This window comes from Podarcis filfolensis, assembly GCF_964270895.1.
Source record: "Podarcis filfolensis genome assembly, chromosome: 9".
In the NCBI taxonomy this organism is placed as follows: Eukaryota; Metazoa; Chordata; class Lepidosauria; order Squamata; family Lacertidae; genus Podarcis; species Podarcis filfolensis.
This window is the reverse complement of record NC_139610.1, coordinates 30,872,365-30,887,286: the sequence shown is the minus strand read 5'-3', so window position 1 is coordinate 30,887,286 and position 14,922 is coordinate 30,872,365. Positions and strand designations below refer to the sequence as shown.

The 14,922-nt window shown below is 42.2% G+C and overlaps 2 protein-coding genes across 2 annotated transcripts in view; one reads left to right on the top strand and one right to left on the bottom strand.

Moving 5' to 3' along the window:
• Positions 1-4,200, bottom strand: part of ASB5 (ankyrin repeat and SOCS box containing 5) — a 33,272-nt gene extending 29,072 nt beyond the window's left edge. The window contains exons 1-3 of the mRNA XM_083631330.1: positions 3,869-4,200; positions 3,543-3,769; positions 640-867 (exon numbers count right to left, since the gene is read on the bottom strand). The gene's annotated coding sequence lies outside the window, so the exon portion shown is untranslated. The remainder of the gene's footprint in view (positions 1-639; positions 868-3,542; positions 3,770-3,868) is intronic.
• Positions 4,201-4,477: 277 nt separating this feature from the next.
• SPCS3 (signal peptidase complex subunit 3) lies at positions 4,478-11,867 on the top strand (the record flags this gene model as incomplete). Its single annotated transcript, XM_083631411.1, has 5 exons — positions 4,478-4,620; positions 6,748-6,823; positions 8,536-8,610; positions 10,730-10,845; positions 11,721-11,867. The coding sequence occupies 5 exons, from the start codon at positions 4,478-4,480 to the stop codon at positions 11,851-11,853; spliced, it is 543 nt and encodes a 180-aa protein (XP_083487537.1). The 3' UTR covers positions 11,854-11,867.
• Between the last annotated feature and the right edge of the window lie 3,055 nt (positions 11,868-14,922).

Here is a 14,922-nt window from a genome sequence, read left to right as displayed (position 1 = left end):
AACTAAGGCGTGATGCAAAAGACTAGACTCTCTCCTCCACCAGGTCACCCCTGCTTAAAAGAAACATAGTCTTGTTTGCCTGATAGCTATTCCAACTTTCTAGGGTTTGAAGCTTTGGGGTTTAGACAGGATGGCCCTGGCAAGTATCTCCTTTGTTAGGGATATTACAGATAAATGGCCTAGGAAGTAACTGGAGAATCATTTGGATTCTGTGCAAGAAATAGCCAGCTTGTGAAGACAAACTATGGTTTGGGGGGAAACAGGGATACTGTACCCAATTTCTTGGACTCTGAATTAACAGCATTTTGTGGTGCTGGGTGTATCCTTAAAGATCTGATGTGGAAACAGTGAATTCTGATTGTCTGTTGGAATGTTTAAGCTGTACCTCCACCTACCTTCAACCTGTATATTTGTGTAAAAAAACACAAAAAATCCCACCCTCAAACATAAAATGCCAATAACCCTGCAGTGGCCTTCTAAATCTTGGTAAGTGCTGTGCTCCTACATCTCAGTGCTTGGAGAAGTGGAGTGTGCAACACTAATGTGAGCCTGTCCTCTTCAGTAGTGTGCGCAGAAGTAGTGTTGCTTGTTTAAAAGCTTTAGGAAATATAAATAATATTCCGTGTTTGAGTAATCTACAACCATTGACCCCTTTCATATCTCTTTCTCCAGGAATTGCAGCTAGGGTGAGCCACTTCAGAGCCGCAGAGGTGGGTGGCAACTTCAGTGCCTTTGTGATATCGCCAGCCAGTACACCAATCCATCTCTTATCTGACAGCTGTTTGCAGAATTCCATCCCAAAGCAGTAGCTGTGACAGGCATGCCGCTGCTGCCAGATCAAAAGGGGAAGTAACCAACAGAGCTTACCTACATATGGTGAAGCAAAAGGCACTCTGAGATATGCAAGGTCACAGGGAGAACAAACGCAGGCTAATTATGCTACCCATTCTCAAAACATCCCACCTGGCCTGTTTACAACACTTGAGATTAACAGTGAGAAGTCAGGGAGAACGAAACGGGGAAACAATCGTGCATGGAAAGGCTCTAGGCAGAAGGAAAAAACTGCCACATGAACTAGTCACGAGGTTAGAAATGTCTGGCAGCACAAAACAAACACAAAGCCCAGCACAGCTGCTGCTTGGTAACATGATTGGCAGTGCATGAGCAGGAAAAGGAGTGCATGAGCGGGAAAACGTTCTCCAAGACAGGGTCAGGGAAGAGCCAGCCTCCAGTGAAAGAGTCGCTACAGACTAAACGGCAGGTAAAAAGACCAGGGGGCTGTTGGAGATCCAACTTTTGGAGAGAGATCCAACTTTTGAGCTTATGAGGAAAGGCCACTAAATAATGGAGGAGAGGAGGCCTAACTTGTCTTGGCTTCTGATGGCCCTAGGGAGGAGACAGGCAGCATGATGACCTCAGGGGCAGTGGGCTCTCTACTTTTGCTCACTCAGGTAGGCCTCTCAAGGTGCACAGGTGGGTGGATGGTGCCATCAGGGTCTATGAGACAGTTGGCTAAGAATAAGGGGAGCATCAATGAAGCTTACGAAGATGTTTCCTAGCAGGGCTGGCCTATCAGAAAAGTGGGAGGAGTTATGTGGGATGCAAGATAGTAGACCAAAAGCTGGTTGGGCCATGCAGGCGTCAGGTGAATGGCTTCAGTGCCATTCAAAACCCTATACTTTTTCCTAGGGTATCCTGGATTCAAACTAGGGATGTCTTGTATGTGAAACGTAAAAAAAAGCCCTGTTGCAACAAACCATGCTCCTCCTACAGACCCTGTGTTTCTCCCTGATGCTTGTCTGATGCTGCTGGAGCTGAATGGCAAAGAAACTGATCTGTGATGTTTCAGCATGGGTTTGAGTCTTGGGTCCTTCCTCTCTTTTGCCCCTGGCTTTCCTTTTTTGTTAGCTTAGCAAAAGAAATGTTAAAAATGAAGACCAATTCTAACAGTTCATAATAAATCATGGCAAGTTAATAAATAAAATATTACTACAAAAAGAACACAAATAGTCCTAATTAAGAAACCAAGCCCACATAAATAAAATAGTAATAATAGGTGGTAAATAATCATTAAAGTTGTCAAGAAAAAAACACCAAATCCATAAACAATTACTTAAGGAAGTAAAACACATATTATTTAAGAAATTATACACAGCTCAGGATCATCGTAATTTGTGGAAGCTCTATGATCACATATTCTCTTAAACAGAAAGGTGAACATCTCATCTTCCACTATTTACTATTTCAAAAATTATTGCATACTACCTATTCAGATCTCTGCCTCTTTTGCCTGCCATGTTGTACCCATAAAATCCAGGGGATTTTGCTATCCTTGATGTAACTTCTCTTAAATGGGAGCTATTTCCCCTGCCTCTGCTTTTTGCATAAATAATCCTTACTGGTTGCTAATGATATAGATGAGCCATTTCCCTGTATCTTTAGGAACCACATATTGCAGATTAGTTAGTAAAAATATTCTAGGATCTATGGTAATTGAATTCAGTGGACTGAATTCAGTAACTTCACCTCTTTGAAAAGTTCCTCCTCCAAACCAAATTACTTTGAAACTCTTAATTAAAACAAAACCCAAACCCGCTTGATTTGCAGCATGGGGAGTTGGTGTTTATAGCAAACAGATTTTGCACGGGCTTATTAAACTAGTTCCTGCTTTTCTTAGATCCTAGCCAGGATGTCAAAATATACTGAATTAAAACACACACTCCCCACGTGAGAGCTTTCAGGCACCCATAAGCCTTGTCACTTGAACAGCTTGTTAAGGGGCAAGGCACTGCATTGCATTTCCGTGTGTAGAAGCTTGACTTCCCTCCATACAGATCAGTTCATAGGTGGATTCTAAAAGCTGCTTTTTTAGCAGACAGCCGTAAGGCGGCACTCGCTGCCTGCGGCGACTAGCAGCGGGTTATATAGAACAGGAGACAACCATAAGGGAGTTTAGACTGTTCCTTTGCCTGCAGACCGGATTTCCTGGCTATTTTTGACGCCTTGACTATTTACCTTCAGAGTGGTAACAAGGCAGTTGCTCATAAGGCAGCAACAAGGGAGATGTTCCGGTTTTTTTCGGTGCAGTGATTTGGGAACAACGCGCGTCCTCCTCTAGAAGGAAGGACTAAGTTTAAGTTTCTCCAACGTCAAGTCTTCTTTGGGTTATTTTATTTTAAAGGGTTTTTTAAATGCCCTACAAAAGTCCATTGCTCATTGCCCCCCTCCCTGAAGATGGGGTAGCTGAGAGCTATAGTGAGAGTTTACTATAGTCCGTTCTCACGGTGCTGATTTGGACTCTCTTTATCACCTTGCCACAATTCATTCAACTTCGGAGTAGCTGCAAGTGAGTGGATTGTACCTGAAAGTGATTATATCATAATCCTGAGCAAACCTCACGATCTCCACAGTGCAGGCGGTGACTGAAGTTAATAATGACTTAAAATAACTCTCTAACAAAGGTTTGTTTAAAAAACCGATCCAGTCTTTTTTTAACAAAAACAAAACAAAACACAGTCTTTATTAGCGAAATGAAACCTCACCAGCAAAGGTTTCCATCGCGGTACTACACAGATGAGGCATGTCATCAAGATGCAGGCAGAACGATTACAGTACAAACCAGGATATGTAGATAAGCTTATGTCGCTAATATGCATATAACTAGGACTTGCGATCTCTAAACGCACAAGCCCTATTGAGCTGACTTCTGGGTAGACATTCACCTTGCATGGCAAATGCCACGAAAGAGGCGCCCCAATACCACCCCCCACTCGGGCTCATAGCTGTCAACTTTTCCCTTTTCTTGCGAAGAATCCTATTTGGAATAAGGGAATTTCCCTTAAAAAAAGGTAAACGTTGACAGCCATGCTCGGGCTGCAGCGGAGGCGAAGGTAGCCGCTTTCCTGCCCTTCCGCCCCCAAATGCCGCTGCTGCTGCTGCCGCCGCCGCTATTCTCCGTTCACTCGCCCACGGACACGCCGTGAAGCTCCGACTCTTCTATAGGGATCCCCATTCCATGCCAGAAGGTGGTTCCCTTACTATCACTCTAACCTTTTTTATCTCTTTTTTTCTTGCGGCGGGCGGGCGGGCGGAAGCGACTCTTCGGGGCCGATGAGACTTCCGGGCAGGCCGAGCTAGGGCGGAGGGAGGCGGGCAGGGAGGCAGGGACGCTGGCTGGGCTCCTCCTCGCGCGGGCGACTGGGCGGGCTCGGCTTTTCGGCGGCCGTTTCGGGCCTCCTTTCCCTTTCAGCCACGCAGCGCGGCGGTAGCGGCAGCGGCAGCGGCAGCAGCTCCCCCCCCTCCTCCCGCGTCCGCTTCCCCGCCACCCGAGGCTCGCTCGCTGGTCCTGCCTGCGCGCTTGAGACGGCGGAGGCGGGTGGCGCGACCGGCAGGCAGGCAGGCAGGCAGGCGAAGAGGGCCGGAGCGAGCGTGCGTGTTTGTGTGTGTGTGGTGAAGGCCGGAGCGGCCGGCGGGGGAGATGAACACCGTCCTGACCCGCGCCAACTCTCTCTTCGCCTTCTCGCTGAGCGTGATGGCGGCGCTGACCTTCGGCTGCTTCATCACCACCGCCTTCAAAGAGCGCACGGTGCCCGTCAGCATCGCCGTCTCGCGGGTCATGCTGTGAGTGAGGGACGAGGGGAGGGTTGGGGTCCTCTCTTCTTCTTCCTCCTCCTCCTCCTCCTCCTCCTCCTGGGGGCTGAGCCTCTTCGAAGTCTTTCGAGTAGTGGGCGGAAAAGGTTCTCCTTCTCACCCCTTTCTCAGCAAGGATGTGGGGCGAGGAGATTGGGGTGCAGAAGGAGGCGAAGCCTGACTTGCTTCAAAGTATTCTCCCTTCACCCCCCCCAAAAAAAAATCCTCCACCCCCCCTTGTGGAGCATCTCTCATGTGCAAAACGTTAGTTTTGCAACGAGCCATCTCCCTTCGCTCCATTAATATTCACCTGTGGTCCTCGAAGTGATTTGGGGCGGGGGCATAACTTATCAGGATGTCTTTGTGTGCGCCCATGGCAGTGGCTGATGTGTTACCCCACCTCCCTGCAATTATTATTATTTCCCCACCACATCAGTCCCATGCCTGCTGCAAATAAGTCGCACAATGGAATGTTCGTGTTAAATGGGGTTGTCTTTGAAGAGGGATAAAAGTGTGTATTATTGATCCTGCAATAATCGCCCGTTGTTCTCTGTGTTATCACCTAAGTTTGGATTCCCTTCTCTCTTTGTCGATTATGGGTCTCAGAACAGTAGACCTTTCCTTCCTGTTCTCTCATTTCCCCTTTGTGCGAGCCAATGAGCGAGCACCACGAACTCTCTGGTGCTGTAGTGTCCGCCCTCTGGCAGGCTCCCTCCAGGGTGTACATAGAAAGGCAACTCGGCTATTGGGTTTAGCACACGTCAGTGGCTGTTGCCCTGGCAGCATATTGCCAAGCATATGTCTGTTTCCATGCAGTTGGGGTGGGGGGGCAGTGTTGTTTTACAGCAAATTCCCGTGCTGTTCTGACAAACACAAGTCCTACTCTCAGCATTGCTGACTGGTGTTGCTCTGAATGGTTTCATAGACTGCCGTGCATCGTTTGTGGTGCTTGCATACTGATTTTATGTTCCTTGGTGCATTTGGAGCGAAGTAGGAACATTTCAGCTGAATGTGTTAAATTATGGGCTTCAAACATCATACTCTATGCTATTAAAATGTGCTAAATGTGACTGCTCTTCATGAATAAAAGCATGGCAGTGCATGGAGAATTAGATTTGTTCTGGTGTTCTCTCGTATTGTGCCTCTTGGCAAGAACATTAACATTAGTTGCCAAATGTCATCATCACATAATGGCTATGATAACTATAACTTGTAAGGTAAAGGAAATTAAATTATGTAGCCTATACATTATTGAAATCACAGGTGACATTCACTTGGCTCACTTTTGCCTAAATTTCTTGCCCAACTCTTAAGTTTCCTTCTGCTGCCCTGCATAATGTTGCACGCCACCCCAATGTCCGAGCAGTGTGAGTGTTCCAGGCTCTTACCTAGGGTTTGGTTTCCTCATTCCTAGGGACAGTAGAGAGTGACTGATGTCTTTAGGATGTATGGTTTATCTACACACACACACACACACCCTATGATGGAGGGACTCACAGCATTAACATCCCAGAAGGTCTTGCTTCTCCCATATTCACAGCCTTGGATTCCAGCAGAAATCAGGCTTGACTCTCACTCTCTGACTTCTGCTTGCTTCTAGCACAGCTCTCACTCTCTCACTATGGCTTTTGTCTTCTCACTACCAGCCAGGTGAGGGAAGGGGGTCCTCCTATTTGGTCTCTGGCACAAAGTAACTTCCTTATAACAAATAAGCTGGCCTTGCTACTTCAACAGTGGAATCCTCCAAACACAACCCTGTAAACATTTGTGTAGCCATAATACTTTATTTATGACTTACAGAACATTTGCATTCTCTAATGAAATATTTGTTTAAAACTTTTAATTTTTCCAAATTTTGGAGAATGTTTAGATATGCATGTTTAAAATATCCAAGTTAAGTTATTGGCTTGGATTCTAAGATAAGTCAACTTCAGGAAGTATATTTAAACTGTAATTATTGTTCATTCTACATTCTGTTACAAGGGACCAGCCTCAGCACTGCCTACGTTTCCCATTTTTTCCCCACTGAATAAGAGTATCCTTTCTCTGAAGAAACTAATATTATCTTGTGCCAGCTGCAAAGAAGTTTGAATAATGTGTTTTTTTGTGTGTTTTTAGGAAAAATGTAGAAGACTTCACTGGACCTGGAGAAAGAAGTGACCTTGGAATCATTACTTTTGACATTACTGCAGATATCCTTCATAAAAATTTGTAGAGCTTCAGAATAAATCCTGTTTTTAAGTACTGATTACTAAGGGTGAGAAAACAAAAAATCTATACATCTTTGAAGCTACTTCTAACAAAAGCTGGGAATGGAGAATACATTATACAAATATTAAAGGCTAGAATTTCTGGTTTATATTTGAGTGTTTTCTCAACTACAGCATTGTTATTAATGTCATAATGATACCTGATTCTTTAGCGTGGTGCTGATGTAACACACCTGATTACTTAACCATGGTTGAGTGGGCTACCAGCTTGCACACTTCTCTTATCTCAGTGGTAAATTCCCCTTCCTTCCCTTTTAGCGCTATGGTGTTGCATTACTGAAGGTTGCCAAGTATTTGCAAACCAATTTATAAATCTGGTGTTAAATGATGGTTAAAGCTAACCATGGGTAATCTGAACACAAATGTTTACATTAAAAAACGAAACAAAAACAGAAGGGGACCATGCCACAAAGTTATTCATGGAAAACAATACCACATTTTGTTAACCCTTATTTTCTTGCCCATTATTTTTGCTTTGCTTTCTCTCTGTCACAACTCTCCCTGTTCTCTCTCCTCACCAAATTGTGTGTCCCCCCTCTTCCTCTCTTTTCACCCATATCCTTTCCCTCCAGTCTTGCTTTTTGCTCTGCTGCTGGTCCTACCCCCTCTCATTGCCTAGTATGGCTGCCTGGTTGAAACAGGACAGGCAAACTGGCACAAACTCAGCCATGCAGCCCTGAGTCCAGGAAGCAGCTGAGTGCCCACCCTTGCTATTTTCAGGCACCTGCAATCTGCAGGTGTTTCCATAAAGAGTGAAAACAGTGGACACGTGTTTCAGTTAGAAGTTTCCCCAGGGAACTGCAATTTGCACACAGACCCTACGTTATGCAGGCCTGCCCTAAGTGTTTTCATTATCCCAGTGGGATTTCTTGTCTTGAAACTGCATACTCAGTGTCATATTAGAAACTCCCTTCAGCTTCATCTGTAGTTTGCTATGTAGAATAAGAAACTGCTGTTTGGGTTACACAAGTCTGAAAACTGAACTAGTTGTACTAGTCATTGGATACTGGCCTAGAACTCTAGTAAATAAGAGACTTCGGCTCTGCTTCTTCAAAATCCCAAATTCCTCAGTCCTATAACTGGAATAAACAGGACTGGCATGCATATACAGTATTCTATTACCTGTTTAATACCAATATCTGATAGTATTGCTTTTATTGATTGTAAGCAGCATCTGAGGTAATGTGGAATAAAAATGTTTTAAAATAAGCAAAAATGGTTTATTTGAAACAATATGAATAATCCATTTCCTTTTGAAGATTTTTTTTTTAATAAAATAAGAATTGGGACACATGGCAGAATGCAGGGGAGTTAAATAGATTTGGACATGTTGAGTGATCACCCCTTCCTTTCTGCCTCTTATTCCCCCAACAACCCTTCAACACAAAGATAAGAACCTGTAGCAGTTTTCTTTTTTTACAAAAGTAAAGCTGCTGGTCTTAATCTACAAAAATTAAAATGTCATGAATCCTCAGTTAATATGTTGTTTCTCACAGAGAAAAGCCTTAAGTTGAGAAATGCCTTCTGAAGAGAACATTTCTGCTTTAAAATGCTTGGATAGTTGATCTGCACTGAATGAGTGTTTTTGAAAATATTCAAAATTTGAAACAGTATATGTTCCTTAACGTTCACACATCTGCACAGTATATTTGACTGGAATGTGAAACAATTATTTCTGTATTTATCAGCAGAATATTCAACAAAGAACAATGTAAGTATACATTTTAAAGTGGTTAAATGAAAATGCATACTAATTATATAGTTATTTCTGTCGACTCACGAAGGGGGAGCAGGAAAAAACTTAAACACGTAGCAGAGTCCCCCCGCCCCCCAAAAAATAGACCAGAGGCAATTGTACTTCATTCAGCAGATCTTTTACTGCTACTGAGGCACGTGAGCATAATGATCACAAATCCAATACATTCAGGATTGGCACAGTTCATAAAAATCCAGTAGCAGCACTTAGAATAAAACTTGCAATACTTATAATAAGACTAAACCTTAACACTACAGTGGTACCTCGATTTTCGAACATCTCGGAAGTTGAACGTTTCAGTTTTTGAACGCTGAAAACCCGGAAGTAACTGCTTCGGTTTTCAAACACGCCTTGGAAATTGAACAGGAAACGCGGCTTCCATTTTGAGTTTTCTGTAAGTAAATGCTTCCGGAAGTAAATGCTTCAGGTTTCAGAAGTCAAATGGTCTTCCGGAATGGATTAAGTTTGAAAACCGAGGTACCACTGTGTAGCATACACAAACAAAACACTAGAACAAAGAGAGATAGAAAGAAAAAGTGAGTGAGAGCTAGGCTCCTTCTGGCCTGACTATCATAGTCAGCTTGACCTTGACAGAAAGGACAACAAAACCAGTTTAAACCAGCTGTACTCAGCTTCCCAGCAGAAATAACCCAAACAAATCTAATGTTTGGCAAAAGTTGGAAAGTTTTTCTATATTCTGAAAGTTTGCAGGTAATTGATATCTCCAGCTTAGATGCAGATCTGAAATCTGTTTCGCAAAGTTGTCTTTGTAGAAAGGGGAACACTTTGGTTTTCAAACGTTTAGTGTTGTAAAGTTCCCAGCACCTTCTAATGTCTGCTTCTACGAATGTACTCATGGCTGTTTTATCCTGATACAACAACTGTGCCACTGATGTTTTAGAATATTTAAGTGGGCACTACATTGAAATTGGTATGTTACCACTCTTTAATTCCTCAGTCCTTGCCTAAAAAACTTCGAAAACATGCCTGTGTATTCATGATAGTGCTAGTTAAACATGGATGGAATAGTGATGCTCTGGCTTCTTGGATCATTGCACAATCTATAATTATCTGCTGCTTGTTATATTCGTCTGATTGTTTCATCAGTCTCTGGCCTGGTTCACGCATCATGCAAAACCATAGAAAACCAGCTACGGCCTAATGTGAATGAGGAGCTTGCTAGTGCACTCTACTGAAAAATTCTCACTTTGCTTCTCCCCTGTTATTGCTGCTGCAATGCCTCTAGGAAACAAGTCAGATTTTGACTTGTCATGATGGGCAAATCTGTGTTTGCAGTTTCTCTCCAAACAAACCATGAGCAGTACTCAAGCTCCTTGGCTTATTGCTTGTGGTGGAAGGGTGATCCATGAGCCCAGATTCATGTTATAACAAGGTGAATTGTCTTGTTTCCCAGCAGCGCAGCATGAGTGGTAGAAGAGGAGCAGAGCAAAACTTTTCAGCGCACAAGTGCAAATGTATATTTACATTAAAGCATAGTTTGTTTCCATCTGTGGTTTAATGTGGTGTGATAACAGGGTCTCTGTAAACTGAAAGAAGGCAAACAGTGAAACATTGCCACAAATATTTTGTGATTCTTGCTAGAGAGATCCACCAAGTCCTCTGCAGAAAACATGTAAATAGGCTGGAAATACTGGTTTATTCCAATTTCCATTTATTTTAGTAACACCTTATGTGAGATTGGCATTTTGGGGAAGTGGGCTGCAGTTCTCAATCTCTCTGGTGCACAGTCATAGCTCTGAATTACTAGTCAGCTATGTACACATACAAATCTTGATAACAGTAACAAAGTCTGTTTTATTACATGTTAATTTTTCCAAAAGCAGTTCATTAACTGTTTACTTCTTTTTATCGTAATGCTACAATGTTTTTTCAGGAAGGATTTTTTTTGCCGATGCTTTACTATGTAGTTTACTTTTGAGCCTATAACGCTTACAATATCACTGAAAGAAAGCCCTCAAGCTCTGGGTGAATGGCTATCTCCATATTCAGCTTCCTTGAGAAATTTTTGCCATTTTCTATTCCTTTTAGTGATTAATGGCAACTTTAATTGCAGGCTTTGAACCAGGTTGTCCTCTGGGACAAAATTATTTTAAGAGGGGATAACCCAAAGCTGCTGTTGAAAGACATGAAATCAAAATACTTCTTCTTTGATGATGGAAATGGTCTCAAGTGAGTAAATTCCCTTCCTGTATTCATTTTGATTATGTATTTGTGATATGTATGCAGTGATGTAGCTGAGAGAACTCGTCAGCAGAGAGAATGTTTACTTTCAGGAATGCGCTCACATTGTCATCTACGTTCTTTTAGTGGAATAACATAAACATTTTCTTATCACAGGCTTTCTATCAATATAACACATTTGCAAACAGCCATAGTTCACATAACTTACTGTGTGCAAAATCCGAGTTCCCCTTGTGTCTTTTGCAGCCACATTTAATGTTGTGGTTGTGCCAGCTGGAAGCTGTCAAAACTTTGGAGTAGTCGCCTCATTACCTGCAAGCACAATCTAACCTACAGCAGCTAAGCAGATGAAACGAATTAGCACAATGGGTGAGACAATGAGCAGGGTGGGGATGGGGAGCAAGATGCACAGGGAACAGTTATATTAGGAGAGGGTTTATATATAAGAAATGATGGAAGTAAAGCAGCAACCAGAAAGAGGGTTTACAAGGGCTCACAGAGTTTCTACTTTTTATAGTGCTTCTGTTTCTGGATTTAGGGTTCAATACATTAGTTTTCTCAAGTCCTATTGAGATCTGCAGCACTTCCAATGCTTAACAGTAATCTCTTTGAGGACACTTTCTGCAGATTAGCACATCTAGAGTTTGGTATGTTTTTAAGATGCAAAGTATCATAAATGTCATTGTCATAGTTTCTTGGTGAGAAAAATTGGTCCCTTGCATGTGGCCAATGGATTGTATGATAAATAAGATTAACGAATTCTTAATGCTGGCATACGTGGTCCTGCATGCTGCAGCATTTATTGCAATGTACACTGCTTAGAGTATTCAAATGATTCTACTAATACTGTGTTCAAATTGCAGGGGCAACAGAAACATCACATTGACTCTTTCATGGAATGTCGTACCAAATGCTGGCATCCTACCTCTTGTGACAGGAGCAGGACACATATCTGTTCCATTCCCAGATACTTATAAAACGGCAAAAAGCTATTAAATTATTATGCTGAACCTTGAGTAACATATTTTTATACTTGTACATTATAAATTTTATCGCTTTTTCGTCTCCCGCCCACCTCAATTCAAAGGTACTGTACTGAGTTTCTTTAGGTTTAGCTGAGATGGAAGGAAAATAATTTGTCCGGTTTGTTTTCAACTTTCAATTCAAAAAAATGAACTTGAAATCTCAAGGAAAGGTGAATAGTTGTTTTAAATTTTGGGCAAAAAGTTATTGTTCTGGTTATCAGGACAGGTAATACCTTTCTTACAAATAAAACTTTTTGAAACCGGAAACAGTTCATTTGGTTTGAATGTATTGAGAGTTCATGTTTCCCTCTGGTCTTTCACATTTCCCTATAGGTAGGAGATGTTTGTCTTGAGATTTCAGATCCAAAGCTATGACGAAATTAAAAGACCTTAATAAAAGGTTCTCAGACAATATGTTCATTGCAAAATGTAAGCATATAATACAAAGTCCGTGAAACAATAGAATAAGCCAGATATCAAAATAGAAGCATTTAAACACACAAAAGTCAAGAAATTGCAAGTACCTCTCAATCATTACTGTAGGCCTGCAAAGATAGGTCCATCTTCAGCTGATGTATAAGAAGTAATTTCAGTATTCCAGCACTAGTTTTCAAGTAAAGAAAGATGATTATGAGAACTCAAAAGGAACTTAAGGAAAATATCTGAGGTTACCAGCTGCTGCTTACCGTATTTTTCGCCCTATAGGACGCACTTTCCCCCCTCCAAAAGTGAAGGGGAAATGTGTGTGCGTCCTATGGGGCGAATGCAGGCTTCAGGAAGCTATCCGCAAGCCTGGGGAGCCCAGCGGGAGTTCCCGCCGGGCTCCCTAGGCTTGCGGATAGCAGCCTGTTCTGGGGTCGGGGGAAGCTCGGGCTTCCCCCGCCCCAACCCTGCGCCTGGGGGGTGTTTCTTTATTTCCCCCCTCCAAAAAAAACTAGATGCGCCCTATGGGCCGGTGCGCCCTATGGGGCGAAAAATATGGTATATTGGCTTGTTGATTAAAAATTAATGTGACATTTCAGAAAACACTTCACAGTGTCTAGAAATAAAACGTTGAAGTATGTTATTTGGTTTATCTGGAATTATAGCAAACAGCTTACTGGTTTCAAATGAACACAACTTTCCTTTACCCATGGAGTCTTCTCGTGGAAGTAAACAAGCTTTTGGTGCTTTTACCATCCTTATTGATAAATACCACATACTAGAATGTTAAAGGTTTACCTTTAATTAAGATGGATCATGCATTACTGTGCATGAGAGTACCTGGAAAGGTAAAAAGGCCTGACATTAGCACCACTATATATTTTAACTATATGGTTTCATATATGGTGTTATTTCCTCAGCAGTCAGACCATTCCATCTGCGGTACGTGAGCTTACGTGGAATGGCAATGAAGCTTGGGTTGGTATGGTTTTAGCAACCACATGGTAGTTCCTTAAGCTTGAATTGTTTTATTATCTCTGGGCCGCATCTGTAATCCTTCTAAGCAAAGTTACAATTGTGAGAACCATCTTCTACACCCCCCAAAATGCCAGAACAAAACTACTAGAATCAATAGTCAGGACAGAAGTTTCTCAATGATTGATCGAGGTAGAAGACAAGGCATCAGAGTTCCATAAAAATATTCTTCTAGCCTGTTCCTCTGTGTTTCTCTTCACTTTTTTGGACTTTCTAATTTTCTTCTTTAGCATAGTAAAATGAGGAGACCCTTTTATTAATATTAAATAGTGATTGTAGTGATTTGGTTGATAATCTGTTCACGGTAATACTGAGTGTACCATCTTAGAACAGTGCTAGTGGGTCATGGTAGTTCTTCATTGATATCAATTATAGATGCATGTACTTTCATTCTGATCATACCGCTTTAGGGAATTTTCCTGTAGTGCTGAAAATAGTAATTGTTCTCTGACCCTCTTGCCCACAACATGTGCTCTTTGCATAATGATAGAATTGCCATTACACTACTTACCCCAGCAATTTGGTCAAAGACAGCTCAACCTATTTTGTAGGAAACGTAAGTCTGGCTCTCAAGTTTTCGATGGCACAGGTACACTAATCTGTAGGCAGCATATCTTTACAAAAAACAGTTGAGAGTATCAGCGTTTGGGACTTCTGTATTTTTGTGTCTCTAGTGGGTGTGTAGCCTGTGGCCCTTGGGCTCTTTGTCTGGGAGGGGGCGCCTTGGGGGGAGAAAAGGATGGTGAGATGAGCTGAAACAGATGGAGCAATGGGAGGAGGAAGAAGAAAATTCTGCAAGCAATCAGTTCAAACTTCTGGCAAGAGTGACCTATCCCCTGCTCTGGAGCCCAAGCTGTCTCCACACTATCCTGAGTTCAGGTAAGTGTTTTGAGAAAAAAATGAGCCCCTGGCAAGAAACTGTTTTATAAAGCAGTTATTCATACAAGTCAATCTGATAAATCAGGAATGGCAGCTTTTGCAAAAAAACAAAACAAAACAAAACCTGCCCAGTAGTAGCCCATAATGATTCTGGAATAGATCATTAATGGCACAAGACTAGCTGAAGTGAAAAAAGAACAGGTAGAGCATTATTCAGTGGAAGGCCCAAAAGTCATGGTTATTTTTTCAGGGATCCATTTTCTAGTATTCTAAAAACTGCAAAAAAAAACCCAACAACAACTATTTGACAAGCAAAACTGCAAAGAAAAATTGGTTGCTCCACCAAGTATATCTATACAAATTGTTTATTGTCATATAAAATGAAAGAATCATCTTGGTCACTCTTAACTTGCATACAAAGCTGTCTTGTATCAAGTCGGGTCAATGTTCTCTTTAGATCAGTATCGTCTGCACCACATTAGAGCTGGTGCTCTTCAGATTTTTGGATGCTCTCCAGCCAAATGATCAGGGATGGTAGGAACTATAGTTTAAAGCACCTGGAGGACACTTGGTAAGAGAAGGCTAGCCTACATTTACTGGCAGTGGTTCTCCATCATTTCAGGCCAGTAGACTTTCTAGGCTTATCTGGAGATACTGGGAATTGAATGTGGGGCTCTTTGTACAGTGGTACCTCAGGTTACAG